This window comes from Pantherophis guttatus, chromosome 5, assembly GCF_059756535.1.
Source record: "Pantherophis guttatus breed Tessera chromosome 5, ASM5975653v1, whole genome shotgun sequence".
Classification (NCBI taxonomy): domain Eukaryota; kingdom Metazoa; phylum Chordata; class Lepidosauria; order Squamata; family Colubridae; genus Pantherophis; species Pantherophis guttatus.
This window is the reverse complement of record NC_142067.1, coordinates 38,241,847-38,262,923: the sequence shown is the minus strand read 5'-3', so window position 1 is coordinate 38,262,923 and position 21,077 is coordinate 38,241,847. Positions and strand designations below refer to the sequence as shown.

Genomic DNA, 21,077 nt, shown 5'->3' with positions numbered 1-21,077 from the left:
TACAAAAAAGTATGAAGGCTATTGCTTAACGTACTGTAAGCTGCCCTGAGTCTCCGGAGAAGGGCGGCATATAAATCGAACAAATAAATAAATAAAATAAACTGGTTACAGTTCAAACCTGAACATCAGGGCTACAAAAAAAAAGGAGCAGTCCATCAAACATTATTTTGAGACCCTCCTCCCTCCCCCAAAAATCCCAAAATGACTGCCTTAAGAATAGAAGATATTTCAGTGACTATTTGGCCACAAAAAAAATCATGTGCATCTTCACCAATGGGTCACGATTTCGCTAGCATTTGGAGTGTAACATTGACAAGCAGGTCCATGTAGGACTGCAGCATTATAATATAAGTTTATGTCTCTATTTAGATTTTTTCTAAAAAAAAATCTGTTGGTGAATCTTAGGATTCACCAACAGATGCCACTTAAGATGCCATGCAAACTTCTTCCTTGTTCATCAATAAGCTATCTCTAGTCAGAATTCAATTGTAATATGTAATTAAAGCCAAGACTGAGCTACTTAGGTAGCAATTCATTTAAAGCCATACATAGCAATTCACTGATGTCTTTGGAGGATAGTCTTCAAAAAGCCTCGTTACATTAAAATTGAAACCTTATGTACTGTAAACAGTGGACATCACATGACACCTTTTCCAAAAATTCAGTGCACCGGTTTATTCAGCAAAACCAATTGTCTTGAGATTGCGTAAAAGGGAGCTGGGGTATCAGCCAGAGAGGCTGGGATCTCACGTGCTTAAAACTCTTGATGGCTTCGTTTCCAGCTCGCTGTGCAAATACAGCCTCACGCTAGCCGAAGGGCAGCTTTGAGGAAAGAGGAACGAGTTGAAGGTGAGCTGCCCCTTTCTGTGTTATTGGCAACGAGCCTTGGGAAGAACGCAACCAAAAAGGCAATTTCGCCTCCTCTCTGCCTCTTTCTTGCGCACGCAAGGACACACACACACACACACACACACACACAGAGAGAGAGAGAGAGAGGGTCCTTTTGAGCAAACGGTTAGAGACCAGCCCCACCGGGAGATTCAGCAGTTTCTGGGCCAGTGCCATAATGTCCTCCCCTCGGCCTTCCTGTTTACCCACCACTTGAAATGGACAGGACCGCTTCCAGGAACTGTCTTGCCTTCGAATGAGGCCATTCCCCCAACCAGTCTCCTCTCCCTCCCGCTCCGCAGGAGGACTAGACCGGGCAGAACATTGTCCTCGCTTCCCGGCACCGTGTGAACAGCCAAACGCCAACTGAGAGCCGATGCCAGCATCCGCTTCTTAGCTCCAAAAGAAGATAACGCAGACCCAGTTCGCTTACTAACTCTCAGCTTCTCAGAATGAGACTCCTGGACATTATTTGCCTGCTTATTTACTGCCTCTTGATCACAACGATCGCGATCTCCCTCTCCGAGGCAAGGACGTGTAAGTAACATTGGTCTGCTTTCCAACTTTCGACAGTTTCAGTGGGGCTTGTGCGGTTTTTTTTTTTTAGTTAATTTGGACCTGTTTTTGTGCTTTCTTCCTCATGCTGTCTTTTGGAAGAGATTGTAAAGAATAGTAACGGAAAGAATTCTATACCGACCTACTGTATAACCTTTTCTGTGAAAAGAAGTCTCTGTCCTTCGAATTCCTAGGGATGCAATGCAACCTGATTACTTGCACGTTTACTCAATAAAATAAATTTCGCGGAATTTAATGGGACGTTGTTCTAGTTTATGGCATCACAGGCGTAGGTGGATCTGGTTCCTGGTTGCCAGGAATGTCGGAGAGGTTCTGATGTGTCCCTTAAACTCTGAAGGATCTGATTTATTTTTTTTCACTAAGCAAATATCTTTTCCATCTCCATAAACAACCATATTTGTAATGAGGCTACAGGAAAATGAGTAATTATCATTGCAATGAGAGAGAGAGAAAAAAAATTCTAACCCCAGCAAAAGAAAGGGAGGGCATTTGGGGTATTGTGAAATCATATTAAAAATAAAAGTATTTAAAAACTACAATTACTTCTGCAATGAAAAGTTTAAACAAATATTTTATGTAGAGGATGCAAATTGTGTTTTTTTTAAATTATTATTGTCTTCCCACAAATGCATTTAAATAATGCATGCAGCCTCTTTAAATGACCTTTTGTCATTTGCATCTACAGTAAATCTTCAGTAATCTTCAGTAACTGAAAATGTGTTTCTCCCTAGCCTTATAACATTGTCTTCAATACATGCCCATCCTACGCAAGCTTAAACCATGCTTAGCTTTTCCAGTGTCTGATGGTAAAGTAATGTTGTGTTCCTTATTCTCATACAATTCAAGGCAGCCTCTAGATGTAAAAAAAAAGTTAGGTTTTGTTACTCATTACCCTGGAGGGAATCAGGTGACTGTGTGGGCTTGAAACAGATGCAGAAGAGTTAGGGGCAGCAGATTTCATGCCTGAATAGTTTTCTGGTATCCCTAGGATAGCTGAATAAGCCCTTCAACTTTGCAAGACAAAAAGGATCAACATCTTAATTTTAGGTTAAATTAGGAGATGAAAGCAGATTCATTAGCAGCCCACGTTTTTCCTCATTAAGTATAATATAGTTTTGGTTGTTTTCCCTTCCTTCCATAACAATTTCAATTGCAAATTAAATTGCAGAGAAAAAAAAGAGAAATCCATGACTAAGTATGTTCTAGTAATCTGTATGGAAACTTTCCTGTTTAGGTATGGAACATACTGCAGGTATGGAACATGTAGACTTCTACAGATTTCACTAGGACGCTGAGATACCCATTATTTACCAAAGTTCTCAGAATCTTATGGTATCAAGGACAACAAATCTAACTTCCACTGAACTTCTTCAGAACTGCTTTAGGCTTGGCACGTGGACCTTGACATAACCTGTTGTCAGATTTTCAAGTGGCCAAAAGAAGACAGTAAAAGAAGGATAAGGATGGTAGAGATTACAGCATCAGTTAGTGTCATATTGCAGCAAAAGCTAGAATGATCTATCGTTGTTAATTGTAGAACAAACTAGTTAAAAAGCCAAGAAAATTAAATATAATCTAAATATATAATATACACATCATGTAAATATATGGAAAAATAACAGGAAACTGTCTCTAATGCTGTAGCTGGTCTGACCTTGAGTGTGTTATTGTAAATAACTCTTTAGTAGTTAATTATAAATTATATAGATCAAGGGCCAACTCCTACCATTACTTTGATCTCACCCACTGTTTTAACTAAGTGAGGGATGCATTCAAAGTATTGCTCCCAGCATGTCTTGGGATGTTAGCTATCAATTGAAACTTTGAAATGCATTTTAATTTCCAATCTGCAGATAATTTTGGATCCATTATACAACCGCAGTTTAATACAGAATGTTCATGTGAATAGTCTCTAGTTACAGACTCTGAGATTAACAAGTTATTAGCAGAGCTAAATGTAAGAAAACGTTCAAGAGAAAACTTTGTCCCCTTTTGTTAATATCGATTGATAAGTCCAAAGGTGTTGCAGTTATCTTTGTTGCATAAGTCAATACCCTAGGAATGAAGATCAACATCTGTTAACAGTAAAATCAAGCTTATTATCTTTCTTATTATAAACCAATTAGCCTGCTGAGTGTTATAAATAAGATTTAAGCTAGATATTTATATTGCCTAATTGGCTAGATGAAAACAATATAGGTTTAATGAAAATGGTATGGTTTTGGATTAAACCCTCATTTTATAAAATTTTATTGAAAAATGTACTATGATTCTGATTATTTTTCTGATTACCAGTGACATTCCATGAAATAAAATTGAGGGAGCATCTATAGGTAAACTATATTATCATACAGGTAGTCCTATTAATTTATATGCAGAGCACATCATGAGAAAGGCAGGGCCAGATGAATTAAAAATTGGAATTAAGATTGCCGGGAGAAATATCAACAACCTCAGATATGCAGATGATTCCACTCTAATGGCAGAAAGTGAAGAGGAACTGAAGAGCCTCTTGATGCAGGTGAAGAAGGAAAACGTTGGCTTGAAACTCAACATTATGAAAACTAAGATCATGGCATCTGTTCCTCTCAATTCCTGGATGGGGAAGAAATGGAGGTAGTGACAGATTTTATTTCTCTGGACTCCAAGATCACCGCAGATGGGGACTGCACCCAAGAAATTAAAAGACGCTTGCTCCTGGGGAGGAAAGCTGTAGCAAATCTAGATAGCTTACTTAAAAGCAGAGACATCACCTTGCCAACAAAAGTACATATAATCAAGGCTATGGTTTTCCCAGTTGCAATGTATGGCTGTGAAAGTTGTACCATAAGAAAGGCTGAGTGCCAAAGAATTGAGGCCTTTGGAGAAGACTCTTGCAAGTTTCTTGGACTGCAAGGTGATCAAACCGGTCAGTCCTAGAGGAGCTCAACCCTGACTGCTCTTTAGAAGGCCAGATCCTGAAGATGAAACTCAAGTAGTTTGGCCACCTAATGAGAAGGAAGGACTCACTGGAGAAGAGCCTAGTGCTGGGAAAGATTGACGACAAAAGAAGAAGGGGACGGCAGAGAATGAGGTGGTTGGATGGAGTCACTGAGGCAGTAGGTATGAGCTTAAATGGACTCCAGAGGATGGGAGAGGACAGGAAGGCCTGGAGGAACGTTGCCCATGGGGTTGTGATGGGTCGGACACGACTTTGCAACTAACAAAGTCCTAGGTGTCAATGGCAATTAGGACCCAAATTTCTATTCCTAAGTGATGTAATCATAAATCACAATGTTATTTGACCAGCAGTCTTGGTTGCAGAACTGTGTAGTTGTGAAGCAAAAGAGATGGGACTTCCAGGCAAGAGCATGGGCACTTGTACAAATGCTGTGAGGTGTGGGCTAGTGCTGTGGGCAGGAACTCCATACTGAAGATGGGCCACTGGGACAGGTTGTTTAACGGCAGCTGCAGTCTGTTTGGGGGGGCGTCACAGATGGTCACTATGCAGTCTATACTATGGACAAGCTGTCTGGAGCTACCAGCATGCACTACTATGGAATATGAGTAGACAGGGGCTGCTATGGAAAATAAGATTCCTTCATATCTGGGATTATCAAGAGAAAAAAGGGGGCTTGATTTATGGGAGCGACTTGCAACTGTGTCTGCCAACTTCCCCATTTTGCTTATGGATAAAATAAGATTTTGCTTATGGAAAGCCAGCAGAGAAATTCACAAATGGCAATCACATGACTAGAGGAGGAGCTGCAATAGTTAGAACTTAAAGGACCAGTCATAAATTCCATTCATTCAGCTAGTTATAACTATGCAAGGTCATTGAATGAGTGGTCGTAAATTGAGGACTACTTGTATACATATAACTTAATCATCAGGGGTATTATCAGAAGCAACCTCAATATAGAAAGACATCAAACAAGGGTATATTTTGGGCCGCTTGTTTCATTATTATATTAACTCATTGGTTGAAAGTCTTATTAAGCTAAATTTCCATCTTCCTGTAAAGAAAGTGTACAGATTCCTTCCGTCCGCACCATTGTGACATTTTTAGTTAACTGGCAGGTTTTGTGGTATTACCAGAGAGCAGCTGGTAAAAGTTACCTTGCTTGGATGCATGCTAAAACAATAGACCCTTAAGGATATAGCTGATTTTACCGCTTCACAAATTATGATGATCTTTTTAAGGGCATTCAATGATCTTGGGAGTCAGGTGGCATTCAAATTTCATAAATAATTGAATACAATAATTGAAGCTGAATCCCGTGCATAGTAGCATTTAAACACGAGCATTGAGCTGCTATCATAATCACTATATAAGCTATATTCTCTTATCTAATTATAATGTTATGAGAGCACTCATTGGAAAATGAGTACTCTCATAATGTAGGGAAACATTGAAGGCAAAAGGGGAAGGGGACGGCAGAGAATGAGATGGGTTGGATAGTATCATTGACACAATGATCATGAATTTGAGCAAACTCTGGGATACAGTGGAGACCTAGAGTGATCTGGTCCATGGGGTCATGAAGAGTCAGACACAACTGAGTGACTAAACAACAATAGAAAATAGTTGCTACTCCTATGGAGAATGTGAGGTATGACATAAAATTTTATATTTGAGATAAAGTAGAAATCTATAATACTACAAAATTCGAAACAGTAATACTATGGTTGCTAAAGATGTAGATAACTTCTGTATCCTTGCTTACATCTATGATAGTAAAATAAAAGAACAAAAATGTACCCTGTTCATGTCCAAAGAACATCTTTACATGAAGAAATAAGAAGGAGATTGTACTTCACAAAAACTGATATATTGTAATACTTGTATTAAGTTTTAAGGTGCTACTTTTTAGATATACAGATATTCTCCCCCACCTCCCTGAGTAACATATGCTGATAAAATTTCTCTTTGAAACATTTAAAAGCTATGGCGTGTTCTCAAGATCTGGATTTAGTAACGTTAAAGCCTCTCGAGGGATTATGTATGTATTGATTCAAATTCTTTCTCTGAACTTTAGAATCAAAAGGATTTTCTGCTCTGTTGTTTACTATGATAGGCAAAAGAACTCACCAAAGGAGAATTGCTGAAATTCTTAGTTACTTTCTGCCAGTTTTAGCACTTTCAGAAGAAAAGAGGTCTATTTTTTGTAATAACGAAGCAGTAATAAGGTTGCCTATGTTTTACTGATTTGAAAAATGCACATTCAGCATCTAAATTACTTCTTTGTTTGAAACAACGTGTTTTTAAAAAAATCTTAATGCCTGTAGGCAACAGGATTATATAACAAATAATTATTTCTATTAGAAACAATTTCTAATAGAATAAGGCTACAAACATCTACATAATTACTAGCAAGTCATACTTGTGTATGGTGTAATAAAGCACATACAAATGCACATATACCTGTGACGTGGTGAGTTGACTTGTCTAATTCTGGAGAGGAAGGAGTCCCTCTTCCAATAATCCCTCTTTCCAAGTCCTGGAACAGCCTGTTTGATAAATACTGCTACCACCTATTTTCCTCCAGATAAATGTTCCCATGAGTAAAGGGGGTCATCAGTTCTCCTGCTCCTTAACTGAGCACAAGAATGATTGAGCTCCTTGAAATACTTTCAAAACGAGAGTCACAGATTCAGTAAAAATTCAAATCTTTATTATGTATATTGTGTTTGCAATAAAGAAAGAAGACTTTAGAAAAGGAAAATAGAAAAACAAAAGCAAAATAGGTGTGATAAAGAGGTTTTCTCAACTATGGCTTCTTCAGCCAAGAACAAATTCAACAAAAATATTTTAAAAGTTTAATAAAAGCATTACAACTAGATCATTTCCCATAAAACAAAACCTATGTATTCTACATCTACTGTATAGCCACTACTCCCTAAGCTGTGGTTCTCAACTTGTGGTCTGTGGGGCCCATGATGTTGTCAGAGGATGTCTGTGAAGGCTTGAAGAAATGTTAAGATTTAAATCTTGAGTTAATTCTTGGGGGTCCGTGGCCATGATCCATGGCCACAAAAAGTATTTAAAGGGGGTCTGTCCATAGTGAAGAAAAGGTTAAACATCTCCCTTTTCAAGACCTCCAATTAAGATGAGCCTATCTATTCTGATCAGATTTTCTACTGCACTAAAACACTTAAAAATCAAGAATTCTTAGTAATCAGCCTGAATCTCCTTTTCATTTCATTTGTTCCTCAACTCTTCTTCAGTTTCATAAAATAGGACTTTCCCCTCTTCTATGCAACAGTATTTAAGATACATATCTACAATTATTTATCTTTGGCTAGTCCTTCTTTTTACAAATTAAACATACCTAGCATTTTATAACTGCTCCTCATAGAGCTTTGTTTTAAGATTTCAGTTCATGGTATCTCTGATCAAAATATTCTTGTATAACCGTAGAGCATTTTAATATATTACCTTCCCTTGAATTGGGATATAATGTCTTTAGTAATTTAGCCTATGAGTCAGTTAGCCTTTTGAGCTGTTGCATCAAAATGCTTGTACTTATTTAGTGGTGATCCACTAATATTCCTTGATCATTCGTATGCATGGTGTTACTAAGTCATATCCCTTGGTGCTTTATTTATGTATTTGTTTTTCCCAATATTAATTAAGTTCTTTACAGTTGATATCTTTGAACATCATCCTGTTGGATTTGTTCCAATATTTAAACTTTTGAAGTCATTTAAATTTTATTTATTTGTTTATTAATTTTTATGCAAATTTATGCATTTATACAAATCTTCCTTATAAGAGGAATTGTGGTCTTGGTTCCCTTTTTTAATTAGGGTTTAGTAAAAGTTTTTTTATTAATATAAAATAGAAATAAAATAAAGATAATGGAAAAAAGGAGGATGGCAGAGGGGATGAAGTGAACGGAAAAAGGAAAAGAAAGAAACAAAAAGCAGTGATTTCTAATTTCTTTTGGTACCGTAAGATACATGATAGAGGTATAATATCAACTTTTTACTTGGTCTTGTTTCCTAAGCATATTTCCTGTACATATGCACCTATTGTTGTTGTCAATTTATGTCACAACCAATGAAAGAGCACTTGACTTCCATTGATCTAAAATAAAAAGGCCACTTGTCTCAGTCATCTATACTAGAAGAAAAGATCTTGAAAACACAAAACATCCAGGATTTTGAACAATTGCTCAATAAAGTTTCACATTTATTTATGTATTTATGCTGTATGTGTTTCTTTTGAACTCTCTATACCTCTGTACCTGTTGAAAGTCAATAAACTCTATCCTAATAAAAAGGAGTAGATTACTCAAATATTCTGTATTTTTTATTGGAAAGAGATTGGAAAGAATCCAATATTAATATTTACAGCCTAAAATTAGTATATATTCTATCTTTAGACATGTCCATCTGTCCTTAAGTAGATCAGATTCAAAAGATACCTAAACATATGTACAGAAATGTATTCTGTTCCCTACAGTGAAAACACTATTCAGTTATTTTAAACTTTTACAGCTGATTGCAAAGGTTAAGGATCAAATTCCTTGTCTCAGTCAATGCCTATGCAAACAGCAGTTGACCAAACTGCTACATGATTTCAAAATTAAACATAACACTTTTTGTAGATTTGAATATATACTTACTATTTATAAATTCTTTACAGATGTTCACAGTTTGTACAGACTGAACGTAACAAAACAGTTACAGGTGGTCCTCGATTTACAACCACAATTGAGCCCAAAATTTATGTTGCTAAGTGAGAAATTTGTGAAGTGAATTTTGCCCCATTTTACGACTTTCCTTGCCACGTTTGTTAAGTGAATCATTGCAGCTGTTAAATTAGTAACATGGTTGTTAAGTGAATACGGCTTCGCCACTGGCTTTGCTTGTCAGAAAGTCACAAAAGGGGATCACGTGACCCTGGGACGCTGTGGCCGTCATAAATATGAACCACTTGCCAATCATTTGAATGTAAATCACATGGCCATGGGGATGCTGTGATGATAGTCATAAGTCTGAAAAACATAAGTGTGTAAGTCAGTTTTTGCACTGCCGTTGTAGCTTCGAACAGTCACTAAGCAAAATCTTGTAAGTCAAGGTCTACCTGTATTTACAAATTTGAAATGTTACAAGGAGGATAGTGAATATGGCAGTAGAACTAGCAATAGGAATAGCACTTAGACTTACATACCAGAAAACAGAATAACAGAGTTGGAAGGAATCTTGGAGGTCTTCTAGTCCAACCCCCTGCTTAGGCAGGAAACCCTACATCACTTCAGACAAATGGTTATCCAATCTCTTCTTAAAAACTACCACCCCCCAGTGCTTTACAAGTACTCTGTAAATTAGCACTATGTACTTAGCAGTTATCACTTTCATTTGCTATTAAAGGGAATGATTTTTCTCACTAAAGAACTACTCCTCACAATATTGGAGTGATGAAGAGAGCATTGACAGTGTGTTGGCACTGTAACAAGACTGTTATATCTGCCAATATTTCAGATCGGAAATGGAGATGTATTTATTTCAATGTGCTTTGTGTAGTATAATGGACAACTGTTCTTTGTATTCCTTATTCCTTACTTACCTTTATTCTGATTCTCAAACCCTAACAGCATAGTTTTCATAAAGTCTGATAAACAAGATTCCCAAATAAATGATTTCTTTATCTTTTTGCTTCATTATCTAGAGATAGAGAAATTTTTACAACCAATTCTTGGAAATATTTTAGGATTGTGTCAACTGACTATACCCAGAAAAACTACAAGAACAGGAAAATAATGATATATGCATACATACAGCATGGCTGTTTGGGTTCAGGACAGGGGTGAAATGTAAAATTTGTTACTACCAGTTCTGTGGGCATGTCTTGGCGGGGGGTGAGGGTGGTAATGTGACGATTGGCATGGCCAACTTTTTTTTTTTTTTTTTTTTACTTTTCAAAACATTTTTTTCTAATGCTTTGAAAAGCCTCTGCCAATCAGGAAACTCAGCTGGGATCGTCAGAAAGGCATTTAAAAAAATACCTCTCTGCTGATCAGGAAACTCAGCTGGGATCGTCAGAGAGGCTTTTTTAAAAATCCCCCCCCCTCCGATCAGGAAACTCAGCTGGGATCGTCAGAGACTTTTCAAAGCATTTTTTTTACCACCTCTTCGGCCAAGAGGTTGCAGAATACCGGCAAGACAAATTAAAAACAATATAAGGACTGTGATCAATGTAATAGAATACTATGAGGTGCATCCAGAGAAACAGGTAGCCCTGATTTTTCTGGATGCACAAAAGGCGTTTGATAGGGTCAACTGGAGATTCAGGACACAACAAATAGAGAATATGAAATTCGGGGAGAAATTCGAAAAGATGATAGTTTCAATATACACAAAACAGAGAGCAAAGATATAGTCAATGGGAACTAACAATTTTTTTTGAAATAAGTAGAGGAGTACGACAAGGGTGCACACTTTCACCACTACTTTTTATTCTAACACTAGAAAATCTATTTAGAAGAATCAGACTCAACAAAAATATAAAAGGACTCAAGGTTAAAGGAGAAGAATACAAGGTCCAAGTGTTCGCTGACGACCTTGTATTCTTCATAGAGGATCCATTAGAAACAGAATTAAAATTAACAGAAGAAATAGAGAAATTTGGTAAGGTGGCAGGTTTAAAAGTCAATAAGGATAAGACCAAAATACTAACTAAAAATTTAACAGCAAAACAAATAGAAGAGTTAGAAAAACAATCAGGATTACAAGCAGTTAAGAGGATAAAATATTTAGATATCAATCTGACAACTAGGAATGTGGCTATAAAAGATAATAATTACGGAGAGTTAGTACAACAAATTAAAAATGATTTAGAAAGATGGGGGAAACTAAAGCTATCATTGCTAGGAAGAATTGGGGTGATAAAGATGAATATACTCCCGAGGCTCCTCTACTTATTTCAAACTATTCCAGTTAAATTAGGGAAAAACTTTTTTACAAATTTGAATAAAATAATATTAAAATTCGTATGGGAGGGAAAAAACCAAGAATAAATTTAAACATATTACAGGATGATAGATCTAGAGGTGGTTTTGGCGTCAATTTGGATAATTACAGACTATTAAAACTGGAAGGCCACGATTTATTAAAGAGGTGGCATGCCTTCTTGTGGAACGCCGGGAACAAAACATGTAAACATTTTAAAAACCACATAATAAGAAATTCACTGATTGGCACTTGGTTCGAAATTAAAAATAAACATTATATGAAGATTCCCGGCTGGATATCTGCATTGGAGGCGGCAACGCACCCCAACACACTAGCCCTCCATAAATTAATAAGATATAAAGAATTACTGGATCCCCAAGGAAGATTAAAAACACGGCAGGAACTCAGGGAACAAGGTATAGAAATAGATTGGTAGCCCTACCTACAAATACAAACTAGATACAATAAAGATAGTGAGGAAGGAGGAATCGAAATAAATCCCAACCGACTAGACAAATTATTAGGAGCTAAAGATGGAAATTTGATTTCAAAGATTTACAAATACTTATTAGAATTCAACCTAGCAGAAAATCTAGTCAAAGGACAAATATAGCTTGGGCAAGGAATATTGGTAAAAACATACAATTGGAAGAATGGGAAAGGGTATGGGAAACCAACTATAGAATAACAAAATCTGTAGCATATAAGGAGAACCACTACAAGATGTGATACAGATGGTATCTAGCCCCTGCGAGATTGGCGAGGATGCAAATCTCAATCCAACATGTTGGAAATGTAAGCAAGCACAGGGAACCTTTTTTCATGTCTGGTGGCTTTGCCCAAAAATTAAGAAATATTGGATAAAAATAAAAATTTGGATATCAGAAATAATTGCGGAGGATATTGAGTTAGAACCAGAATTTTTTTTGTTAGGAATGCTTAAACAAAACATTAGAAAAGAAAAAAAGTACCTAATATTACATATAATTACGGCAGCTAGGTTAGCCCTAGCACAAGTCTGGAAAACAGATCAATTGCCAACGGAGCAGCAAATAATTCAAAAAATTTATACATGTGCAGAAATGGATAGACTAACGTTGAAATTGAAAGATAAGGAAGACTCACAATATTTTAAGATATGGGACAGTTGGTATGAGTGGATAAACCAATGGAAAAGAAGGTAAAGTCAAAATTTAGTAAGAAATTAAAAGTAATAATTATACACCGTCATTAAGGAAAAAAGAAAATAAGTTTTTGTATATATTTGTACTTATATACATTATATATACTTTGTTTGTTGTTTGTTGATACTGTTGATTGTATTTTAAGGTTGTGAATGTTTTATACAATTTTATTTTTTTAAAAATCTAATAAAGTTTGTTTTTTAAAACCAAAAAAAAAGAGAGAAAAGCCTCTGACTATCCCAGCTGAGCCGCAGGATCATCAGAGGCTTTTTTTTTTTACTTTTTAAAGCATTTTTTCATCGGAAGAGTTTGTAGAAAAAATGCTTTTAAAAGTAAAAAAAAAAAAAGCCTCTGATGATCCTGCTGCTCAGCTGGCATGGGGGGCGGGGGCAGGGATTTTTGCTACCGGTTCTCCGAACCACCCACCGCCATCACTACCGGATCGGGCGATCCGGTCCGAACCAGGAGCATTTCACCCCTGGTTCAGGATTTTTATGCAACAAGGTTTCACACAAAATTACACTGTTAACACCATGGCACATTTGTGATAGTTATTACTTATGGAATATAAGAAACATTGCTACAATGACATTTAGTGTATGAAAGGATAGACTTTCCCCACTTTGGAGCATATGTATAAACTGATAGATCTGAGTTCTGCACCTTGGAACATTAGAATTGAAACTCATGTTCCAGATCTTTAATTCCATCATAATTTAAGAAGTCAGGTTGGAAAAAGGGGTGCTTGCTGTTTCTAAGCTTGATTATTTGCCTGTAGATGGTTCATTGCTCAACTAGGTAATATCAGTGAACTGATCCAAGCAAACAACCAAGCTCAGAGACACAAAGGGATATATACATTCTACTGAAAATGGTGAGTGATTATGACATTTATAAATATAGCAAAATTATTTGCTATTAACTCTGCCTTTTATTTTAAAAAAAATTGCTCAAGAGGAAATGCAGAAAGTCATCTCATAAAGGAAGGAGGATTTGTGTGCAAAGAAATTTTGGTATACTTAAAAACAGCAAAATAAGAGTCATATTGATTCAAGAAGGAAAATAAGCCAAATTCACAATTTGGTCTTAACAAAGTACTATTCATATAAATTCTCATAAAAGACAATGAAATTTTTGAGTTCTCTGGAGTTCATTATCAGAGATAGTACTGAAAAAAGCAGAGGTTCAAGAAACAGGCCAAAGTTTGCAGGGATTCTTGAGGATAAAGGATGAGCTATATAAAGGAACTACTATATCGACTTCATAAATTTAAAAATAGCCGCTTATAAGACATATTCTTAATAATTTAACCTAAAATACCCATGGTGAGTTTGTGGAATTCTGTGTTTTTCACTTCTTCTTTTTTTTAGAATAGAAGAGAATTCTTTATTGGCCAAGTGTGATTGGTCACACAAGGAATTTGTCTTAGGTGTATATGCTCTCAGTGTACATAAGAAGAATAAAATACATTCATCAAGAATAAAAAGATACAACACTTAGTGATAGTCAAAGTTACTAATAAGCTATCAAATTATACTAGGAAACAAATAAAAACAATATAATTGAAATATACAAGCAACATGGTTATAGTAATAAGTGGGAAAAGATAGATACTAGTAAGGAAGAGAAGAATAATAGTAATATAGTCTTTGTAAATTATTAGACAGTGTTGTGGGAATTAGTTGTTAAGCAGAGTGACGGCATTCAGGAAAAAACTGTCCTTGTGTCTAGTTGTTTTGGTGTGCAGTGCCCTATAGCGTCTTTGAGGGTAGAAGGTGAAACAATTTATGTCCAGGATGTGAGGGGTCTGTAGATATTTTCACAGCCGTCTTTTTGACTTGTGCAGTATACAGATCCTCTGTATACTGCACAAGTATAGATCCTCACGGTTGGATTATTGCAACGCGCTGTACATGGGGCTACTCCTTTCAGTTTTAATTTGTAATTGATTTTAATTGGACTGTTTTAAATTGTGGGCCGAAATCATTTAATATCTTTTAAAATGTTTTTAAATTGTGTATGCTATGTTTTACCTTGGCTGTTCACCGCCCTGAGTGCTGCTGGAGAAGGGCGGTATAAAAATCAAATAAATAATAAATAATAAAATAAATAAACGGTTGGTCCAGAATGCAGCCGCTCGAGTGGTCGTGGGTGCACCTAGGTACTCCCACATTACACCAATCCTCCGTGAGCTGCACTAGCTTCCTATCGGTCTCCAGTCATAATTCAAGGTGTTGGTTATTATCTTTAAAGCCCTATATGACTTAGGGCCAGGCTATCTTTGAGACCGTCTTCTACCGCATAGCTCCCAGCGACCGGTAAGATCCCACAGGGTTGGCCTCCTCTGGGTCCCGTCAGCTAAACAATGTCAGCTGGCGGGTCCACGGGGGAGGGCTTTCTCTGTGGCTGCCCCAGCTCTCTGGAATCAGCTACCTCCTGAGGTCTGGACTGCTCCCACCCTACTGGCCTTCTGGAAAATGGTGAAAACCTGGCTTTTCTGGCAGGCTTGGGGCCGTTGATCTTGCCGCTGCGATCTTGCGAGATCCGGCCATGAGCGGTGTGTATGGGTTTTTTAAACATCTCTTATTGTATATTGTTCATACTGTCTTTGTTGTAAGCCGCCTAGAGTCCTCGGAGAGTTGGGTGGCATAGAAATACGAATAATAAATAAATAAATAAATAAATCCTCAATGGAAGGCAGATTTGTAGCAATTGTTTTTTCTGCAGTTCTAATTATCCGTTGAAGTCTGTGTTTGTCTTGTTGGATTGCAGAACCAAACCAGACAGTTATGAAGGTGCAGATGACAGACTCAATAATTCCTCTGTAGAACTGAATCAGCAGCCCTTTGGGCAGTTTGAGCTTTCTGAGTTTGCGCAGAAAGAACATTCTTCATTGAGTTTTTTTGATGATGTTTTTGATGTTAGGCATCCATTTTAAGTCTTGAGATATGATAGAACCTAGAAGCTTAAAGGACTCAACTCTTGATACTGTGTTGTCTACTGTGTTGTAAGAGGTAGTAGTATAGGAGGTTTTCTTCTAAAATCTAAACTTTTTGAGTTGATTTAGGAAAATCAAGGAAAGCTCTGTCTTTCTTTCCAGTTCTGTAAGTTGACTTAAAAACAGCCCTCAAAGTTGTAAGAAGTTTGATTTTATTTTCTGGCATTACTTGATGACACAAGACAAGGTTGTTAATACAAAATGTTTGCTTTCATTTAGTTTTATCTCAGAAACATGCCTCAGACTTTTTGGTCAGAAAACGTCGTGCAAATTCCTTTATGGAAGAAAGCAAGAAAGGGAATATGGAGAGGGAGTGTATTGAAGAATACTGCAATAGAGAAGAAGCCAGGGAAATCTTTGAAAATAACCCCGAAACGGTAAGAGCTCTCTGACCTATGGCGTTTTGTTCCCCAAAATTAAAATAATCATGGCAGAGAAATCATCCTCATTTTGTCTTAATCATGACACACACATGCCTTGGTAACGATTTTTATCATTTGTCCTTGTCATATTGGGGTCACCATTGTTGAAGCAATCAAAAGTCATTTCATTTTTCCAATTTGAAATTAGCAGTTTTCCTCTTCTTCCTACACATTGTTTGCTGTGGACCAGATCTGGGATGCTTCACTGTGGTTGCTGATTGGGATTTGGTGAGGTCACACTGAACACGTCTTCTATCAGGACTGTTGTGAGCCTAGAATGCCCCTTTGGTCCATAGGAATCTTGTGAGAGCTGTTCTGGTTCTTTCAAACCAGATCACCCTTAGGTTCTAGGGCATTGCAATAAAATGGGTTCCAGTGAACAGGTTATAATTGTGAAATATATGAACATTGTTTTTAGTTCATACATTTTCAAAATGATAGTTTGTTACATACATTTATTTACATTAAAAAGCACAGATTAAACTTATAATATTCTTAATACAATTAAATATAGAAAACTATGTTTTTATAACATTATAGTCCAGCTATTAAACAAGTCATTATTTTAAACAAACCGTATGTACTTCTTATCAATTCATATACATTCTAATTAATTTTTTTTTTTTTTTGAAAAACAGGATTATTTCTATCCCAGGTATTTAGGTAAGTTTACGTTTGGTTTTTTTAAAAAGTATGTTACTGTTTAAATGATAACAGGTTTTTTTTAATGAAACTTAAAAACATCAAAAAAATTTGGTTGTAGCAAAATTTTGATTATTCAATTAATTAGTGCTGATTTTATGACCAACTTTTTGTTTTTACAGTTACAGTATAATAGCTTTGGACTGTTCTGAAAGTCCCATGCTTGGCACAAAGTGGCACCTATATTTTTTTAAGGAAAGAAAAAAGTGTCATATAATATCATTTGTTATCTAGTTGGAATGGCACTGTAGAGTCTGATCTAAAAGTATTTTGGAACACTTGCTAAAGCATGTTCTTTGCAATGTGATTCTGTTCATTTCTGTTACAAAAGTTTAGTTAACTGCCATTACTAACTTGTTAATTAATGTAATTAATGTATTATTTAATCAACACTTTATTATCTAATTATTTCATTTTGGTTGAGATAAACTATAAAGAAAAATACCTTCTTTACAATTTTATCAGCTTTCTTTGTTACATAGAGTGCAGCACAGATGTATCCTTGAACAGTTTTATTTTTCTATTCACTGATACCAGATTTTATGTAATCAAGACTATTTTTGATTATCTGATTACTTGATTGTCTGTTACTTTAATATGGGCACATATTTCTTCAGTATGAACCAGTGGCAGTAGCTTAGCAGTTTAGTAATACATTACACTATCACGCTAAAATCTAAGACCTTACAACAAAGGGAGAGTGCAAAGGAGTGTACAGGGCCTGAAAAAGTGACAGAATATGGAGCCTAGTAAATTTCTGAGGTGAAATGGGTATACAAGGGCCTAGTAGAAGTGATGCTGTTCCATGCAACATCTTTGCCTTTATTACATATTTTGGATAACAAATAGACTCAGGTGATTATTTCTACCTTTACAATACTAAGTAAATATTATCTCTAAATAATACAAATGAGAGTCAAATTAGGCTTATTTGTATGATTTTATTTCCACAAAGAATTAAATTTTCTAGGTTCACCCCTAAGTAAAAGTAACTGCAATGTTGATTTCTTATTCCTTCTCTCAATCTGTTGCTTTCGCAGAGATGGGTTAATTATTAGTGGCGACATTAGCATATACAGAGCGTGAAGTATCAAGATTATAACAAGGGGTATAGAACAAATGAATAGGCATATACAGTAGTTCAAAACCTTCTAATTTATTATAATAAAGCTAAGAAGCCACAATGAAAAAAATTAAAGTTACTTTCATATATCAAATGCAAGTTATATTTATTCTGCCATCAATATATATTTTTTGTTCCTTTTTTTAATGTCTGACTGAAGTAGAAGGTTAGAAGTGACCAGGGGTGGGTTCCACTTACCTTTGCTACTGGTTTGCAACGGGAGCACATGCACGGCGCTTCTGCGGATGCGCAGATCATCTGTGATGACATCTGGGCGGGGAGGCAGAGCCTCCCGCCACCGTTACTACCGGTTCGCAAGATCCGGACCAAACTGGTAGCAACCCACCACTGGAAGTGACCCTCTTTTGCATGTATCCCTTGTTCTGGTAACAGCCAGATCTGCTTCAGGGTATTTGCTTTTCACCATATGAAATCAAAATCATCTGCATTCATAATAAAACTAGAAGATACAACATTGTGTAAATACTGGCCAAATAAAAAACCAGCTCAATTTTTACAGAGTATGAGAAACTCCCTTTGGACTCCCGAGTGGACTTGATTTTGTTATCATTTTTTCAATTCCCTACTTTTGTCAGAAACTATCAGAAAACTGACTGATTTGTATAACAGCAGAGTAAATTTCACACTCCATTAAATCTTGGATCAAACTGTTCACTGTAAGGAAAAGAAGAAAAAATCTGATTAAACTCCTTCATTCATTTAATGCACATTTCCGTAACTTCAGTGAGAAGATATACAGGTCAGGAAGCCCTGCACCATGTAATGTTGTTTTTAGTGGCTATTGCAGGTCAATAAACAGGTGATTGATGCTTTCACAGACTGTCTGGCTTCATTCAGAACTGGAATTTTCAGAGTGCCATCACTGACTCCAGATTCCCCAGCTGATCTGCGGTCCTGTGTAACAGGTATGATTTCTTACACATTTTATAATTTCTGAACTAAGATGGAAACTATTATGTAAAATAATTGCAATTAGTAATGCAATTGATTGCATTAATACATTTACCTAGTTCCTGTAATGCAACAGTGGGAAGTATTTATTTTAATATTTATTTTAATAAACAAATGAATGAAAAGTGTATGAAAGAAATTGGCAGGGAACAACTTGAGTGAAGTTTTTTTCCTTTTGACTTTTCTTCTTGTAAAGGGTTTCTTCTTGTATATAGTGATGAAATTATAATCTGGTTATCCTTCAGATTACATAAGGAAATTGAAAAGATCCAAAATTCAATTTATATTTTTATTCTTCAGTAACTGTTTCTGTCTTTTATCCACAAGAACAGAGAAGGCCTAAAGGGAATCATTTTTAATTGTCTTACCTGAAGACTGGACTGCTGCACTAAAGTTTCTGCAATCTCAAATTAAATTGTGTTCTTATTCATTCTTCCTTGATGTGTTCTGTATTGTCATTAAAGCCTCTGGGGATGGAATCAGTGATAAGCATGCCTGAGCATGTTATCTTGCTAAATAGTCTCTAGTGAGAGTTAATTCTCTGATGTTCCTTTTTTCCTTCAATTGTGCTTGTGTCATAGCACAAGCTATTGGGACAACAGGGAAAACAAAACAAACACAAATCTAGCAATTGATCACTAAGGCACCCCTATCTTATACATTTTGTAATGAAACAAATTTGCTTGTAACCTCAGCAGAGCATCTGACAGTATTTGTATGTCTCAGTGCTGCCGGTTAACACAGAGTGAGTTCACTGAGCCAAAATGTGGTTTCTTTATTTTTGGCATAATCTACAAATACATTGTGGTTCAATGACTTCTCTAGGAAGAAGCATGTCTGAAAATTCTCTTTCACTCAGCTTTGTCACAGAGCAGTGATGGGTTCCTCCTGGTTCCTCCGAGCCGGTAGCGGTGATGATATGATGTCACCGAACCGGTTCTGCCCCCCCTACACCCCACCCACCCCCTCACTATTCTTACCTTTTATTTGGCCCCACCCCCAATCTATTGCTGCCTCCTGAGTCCCAGCTGATGGCTAGAGGGAAAAAAACTGTTTAAACTCTTGCCACCTGGCTTCAAAGGGCCGCCCTACAGCTGATCAGTGTTAAAAGAAAACAAATGAGTAGACCGGTGCTTGCAAAAATAAATGGGTAGATCGGTACAGCTCTGCAAGCAGTTAAAAGCCTGGTCAATCAGTACCTCTGCTAAATCCTAAAGTCACATGACAATGTCATGTGACATTGTCACATGACCATTAAGCCGCACCCACAAAAGAAGCCACACCCACTACCCAACTGGTAGTAAAAAATTTTAGAACCCACCCCTGTCACAGAGGATCCATCAGGTTAAAGTAGCATGGACTTTTTATTTCAATTTTTAGCCGATTCACTCACTCAGACCAGTCCTGGGCAAATACCTATTCATACAATACAGTGTTTTGTTCAAGCTTGGCAACTTAAGATGTGGGAACTTCAATCCCTAGCAAGCCAGCAAGTCCACTTACCTCAAAGTTGCCCAGGTTGAAAACAGATATAAGGCCGTGATGGCGAACCTATGGCACGCGTGCCAGAGTGGCACACAAGAGCCCTCTCTGTTGGGATGTGTGCCGTCGGCCTCAGATCTCCATGGCATTTCTTTCATGAGGTTCTGTTTCCCTGCAAATGACGAAACAGAAGCTCACGAAAGAAAAACATCTTACCTCTTGCTGTGCTGCCAGTGTTGGGATACCTCCCGCCGGCCAGTTGGTCTTTGGGTCTCAGCTGCACATGTCTGTGCATGTCCGTGCATGTACGCATGCCCATGCATATGCTCATTTGTGCGCGCACATACCTTTCAGTTTGGGCATGTGCGCACACACAGTTTGGGCACTTGGTGTCTAAAAGGTTCGCCATCACTGATATAAGGCATGTTCTAGCATGCTTTCAGTTCATTTGTTGTAATAGTACTTTGTAAGGATTTGTAACCTTTAAAAAGAGTTTAGGATTTTCACATGAATAGAATGTTTAATATCCTGATTTGACATTTGGCTTTAAACACCCACAGGCTACCTTGGTGTTACAATGCCTAGTTCAAATTGCTAGTTTGATATCTAAAATCCTAAATGACTTATGACACAAAGAAACTACTATGCTTATATAATCCTGTTGAGGGGGCTCTTCTGTGAAATGGAGACAACAAGGACAAATAACAGAGTTTTCTTACTGGTAGCAATTTTGCCTCTGTGATTTGATTTTCTCCATGCAGAGGTTTAAACAAATTTGCTGCCAAAACTAG

The 21,077-nt window shown here is 36.8% G+C and overlaps 1 protein-coding gene across 1 annotated transcript in view; it reads left to right on the top strand.

Moving 5' to 3' along the window:
- Positions 1-662: 662 nt before the first annotated feature.
- Positions 663-21,077, top strand: part of PROS1 (protein S) — a 41,142-nt gene continuing 20,727 nt past the window's right edge. Inside the window, exons 1-4 of the mRNA XM_034413555.3 lie at positions 663-1,425; positions 15,805-15,962; positions 16,646-16,670; positions 18,672-18,758. Coding sequence (XP_034269446.2) covers positions 1,341-1,425; positions 15,805-15,962; positions 16,646-16,670; positions 18,672-18,758 — 355 coding nt within the window. The 5' untranslated portion in view covers positions 663-1,340. The remainder of the gene's footprint in view (positions 1,426-15,804; positions 15,963-16,645; positions 16,671-18,671; positions 18,759-21,077) is intronic.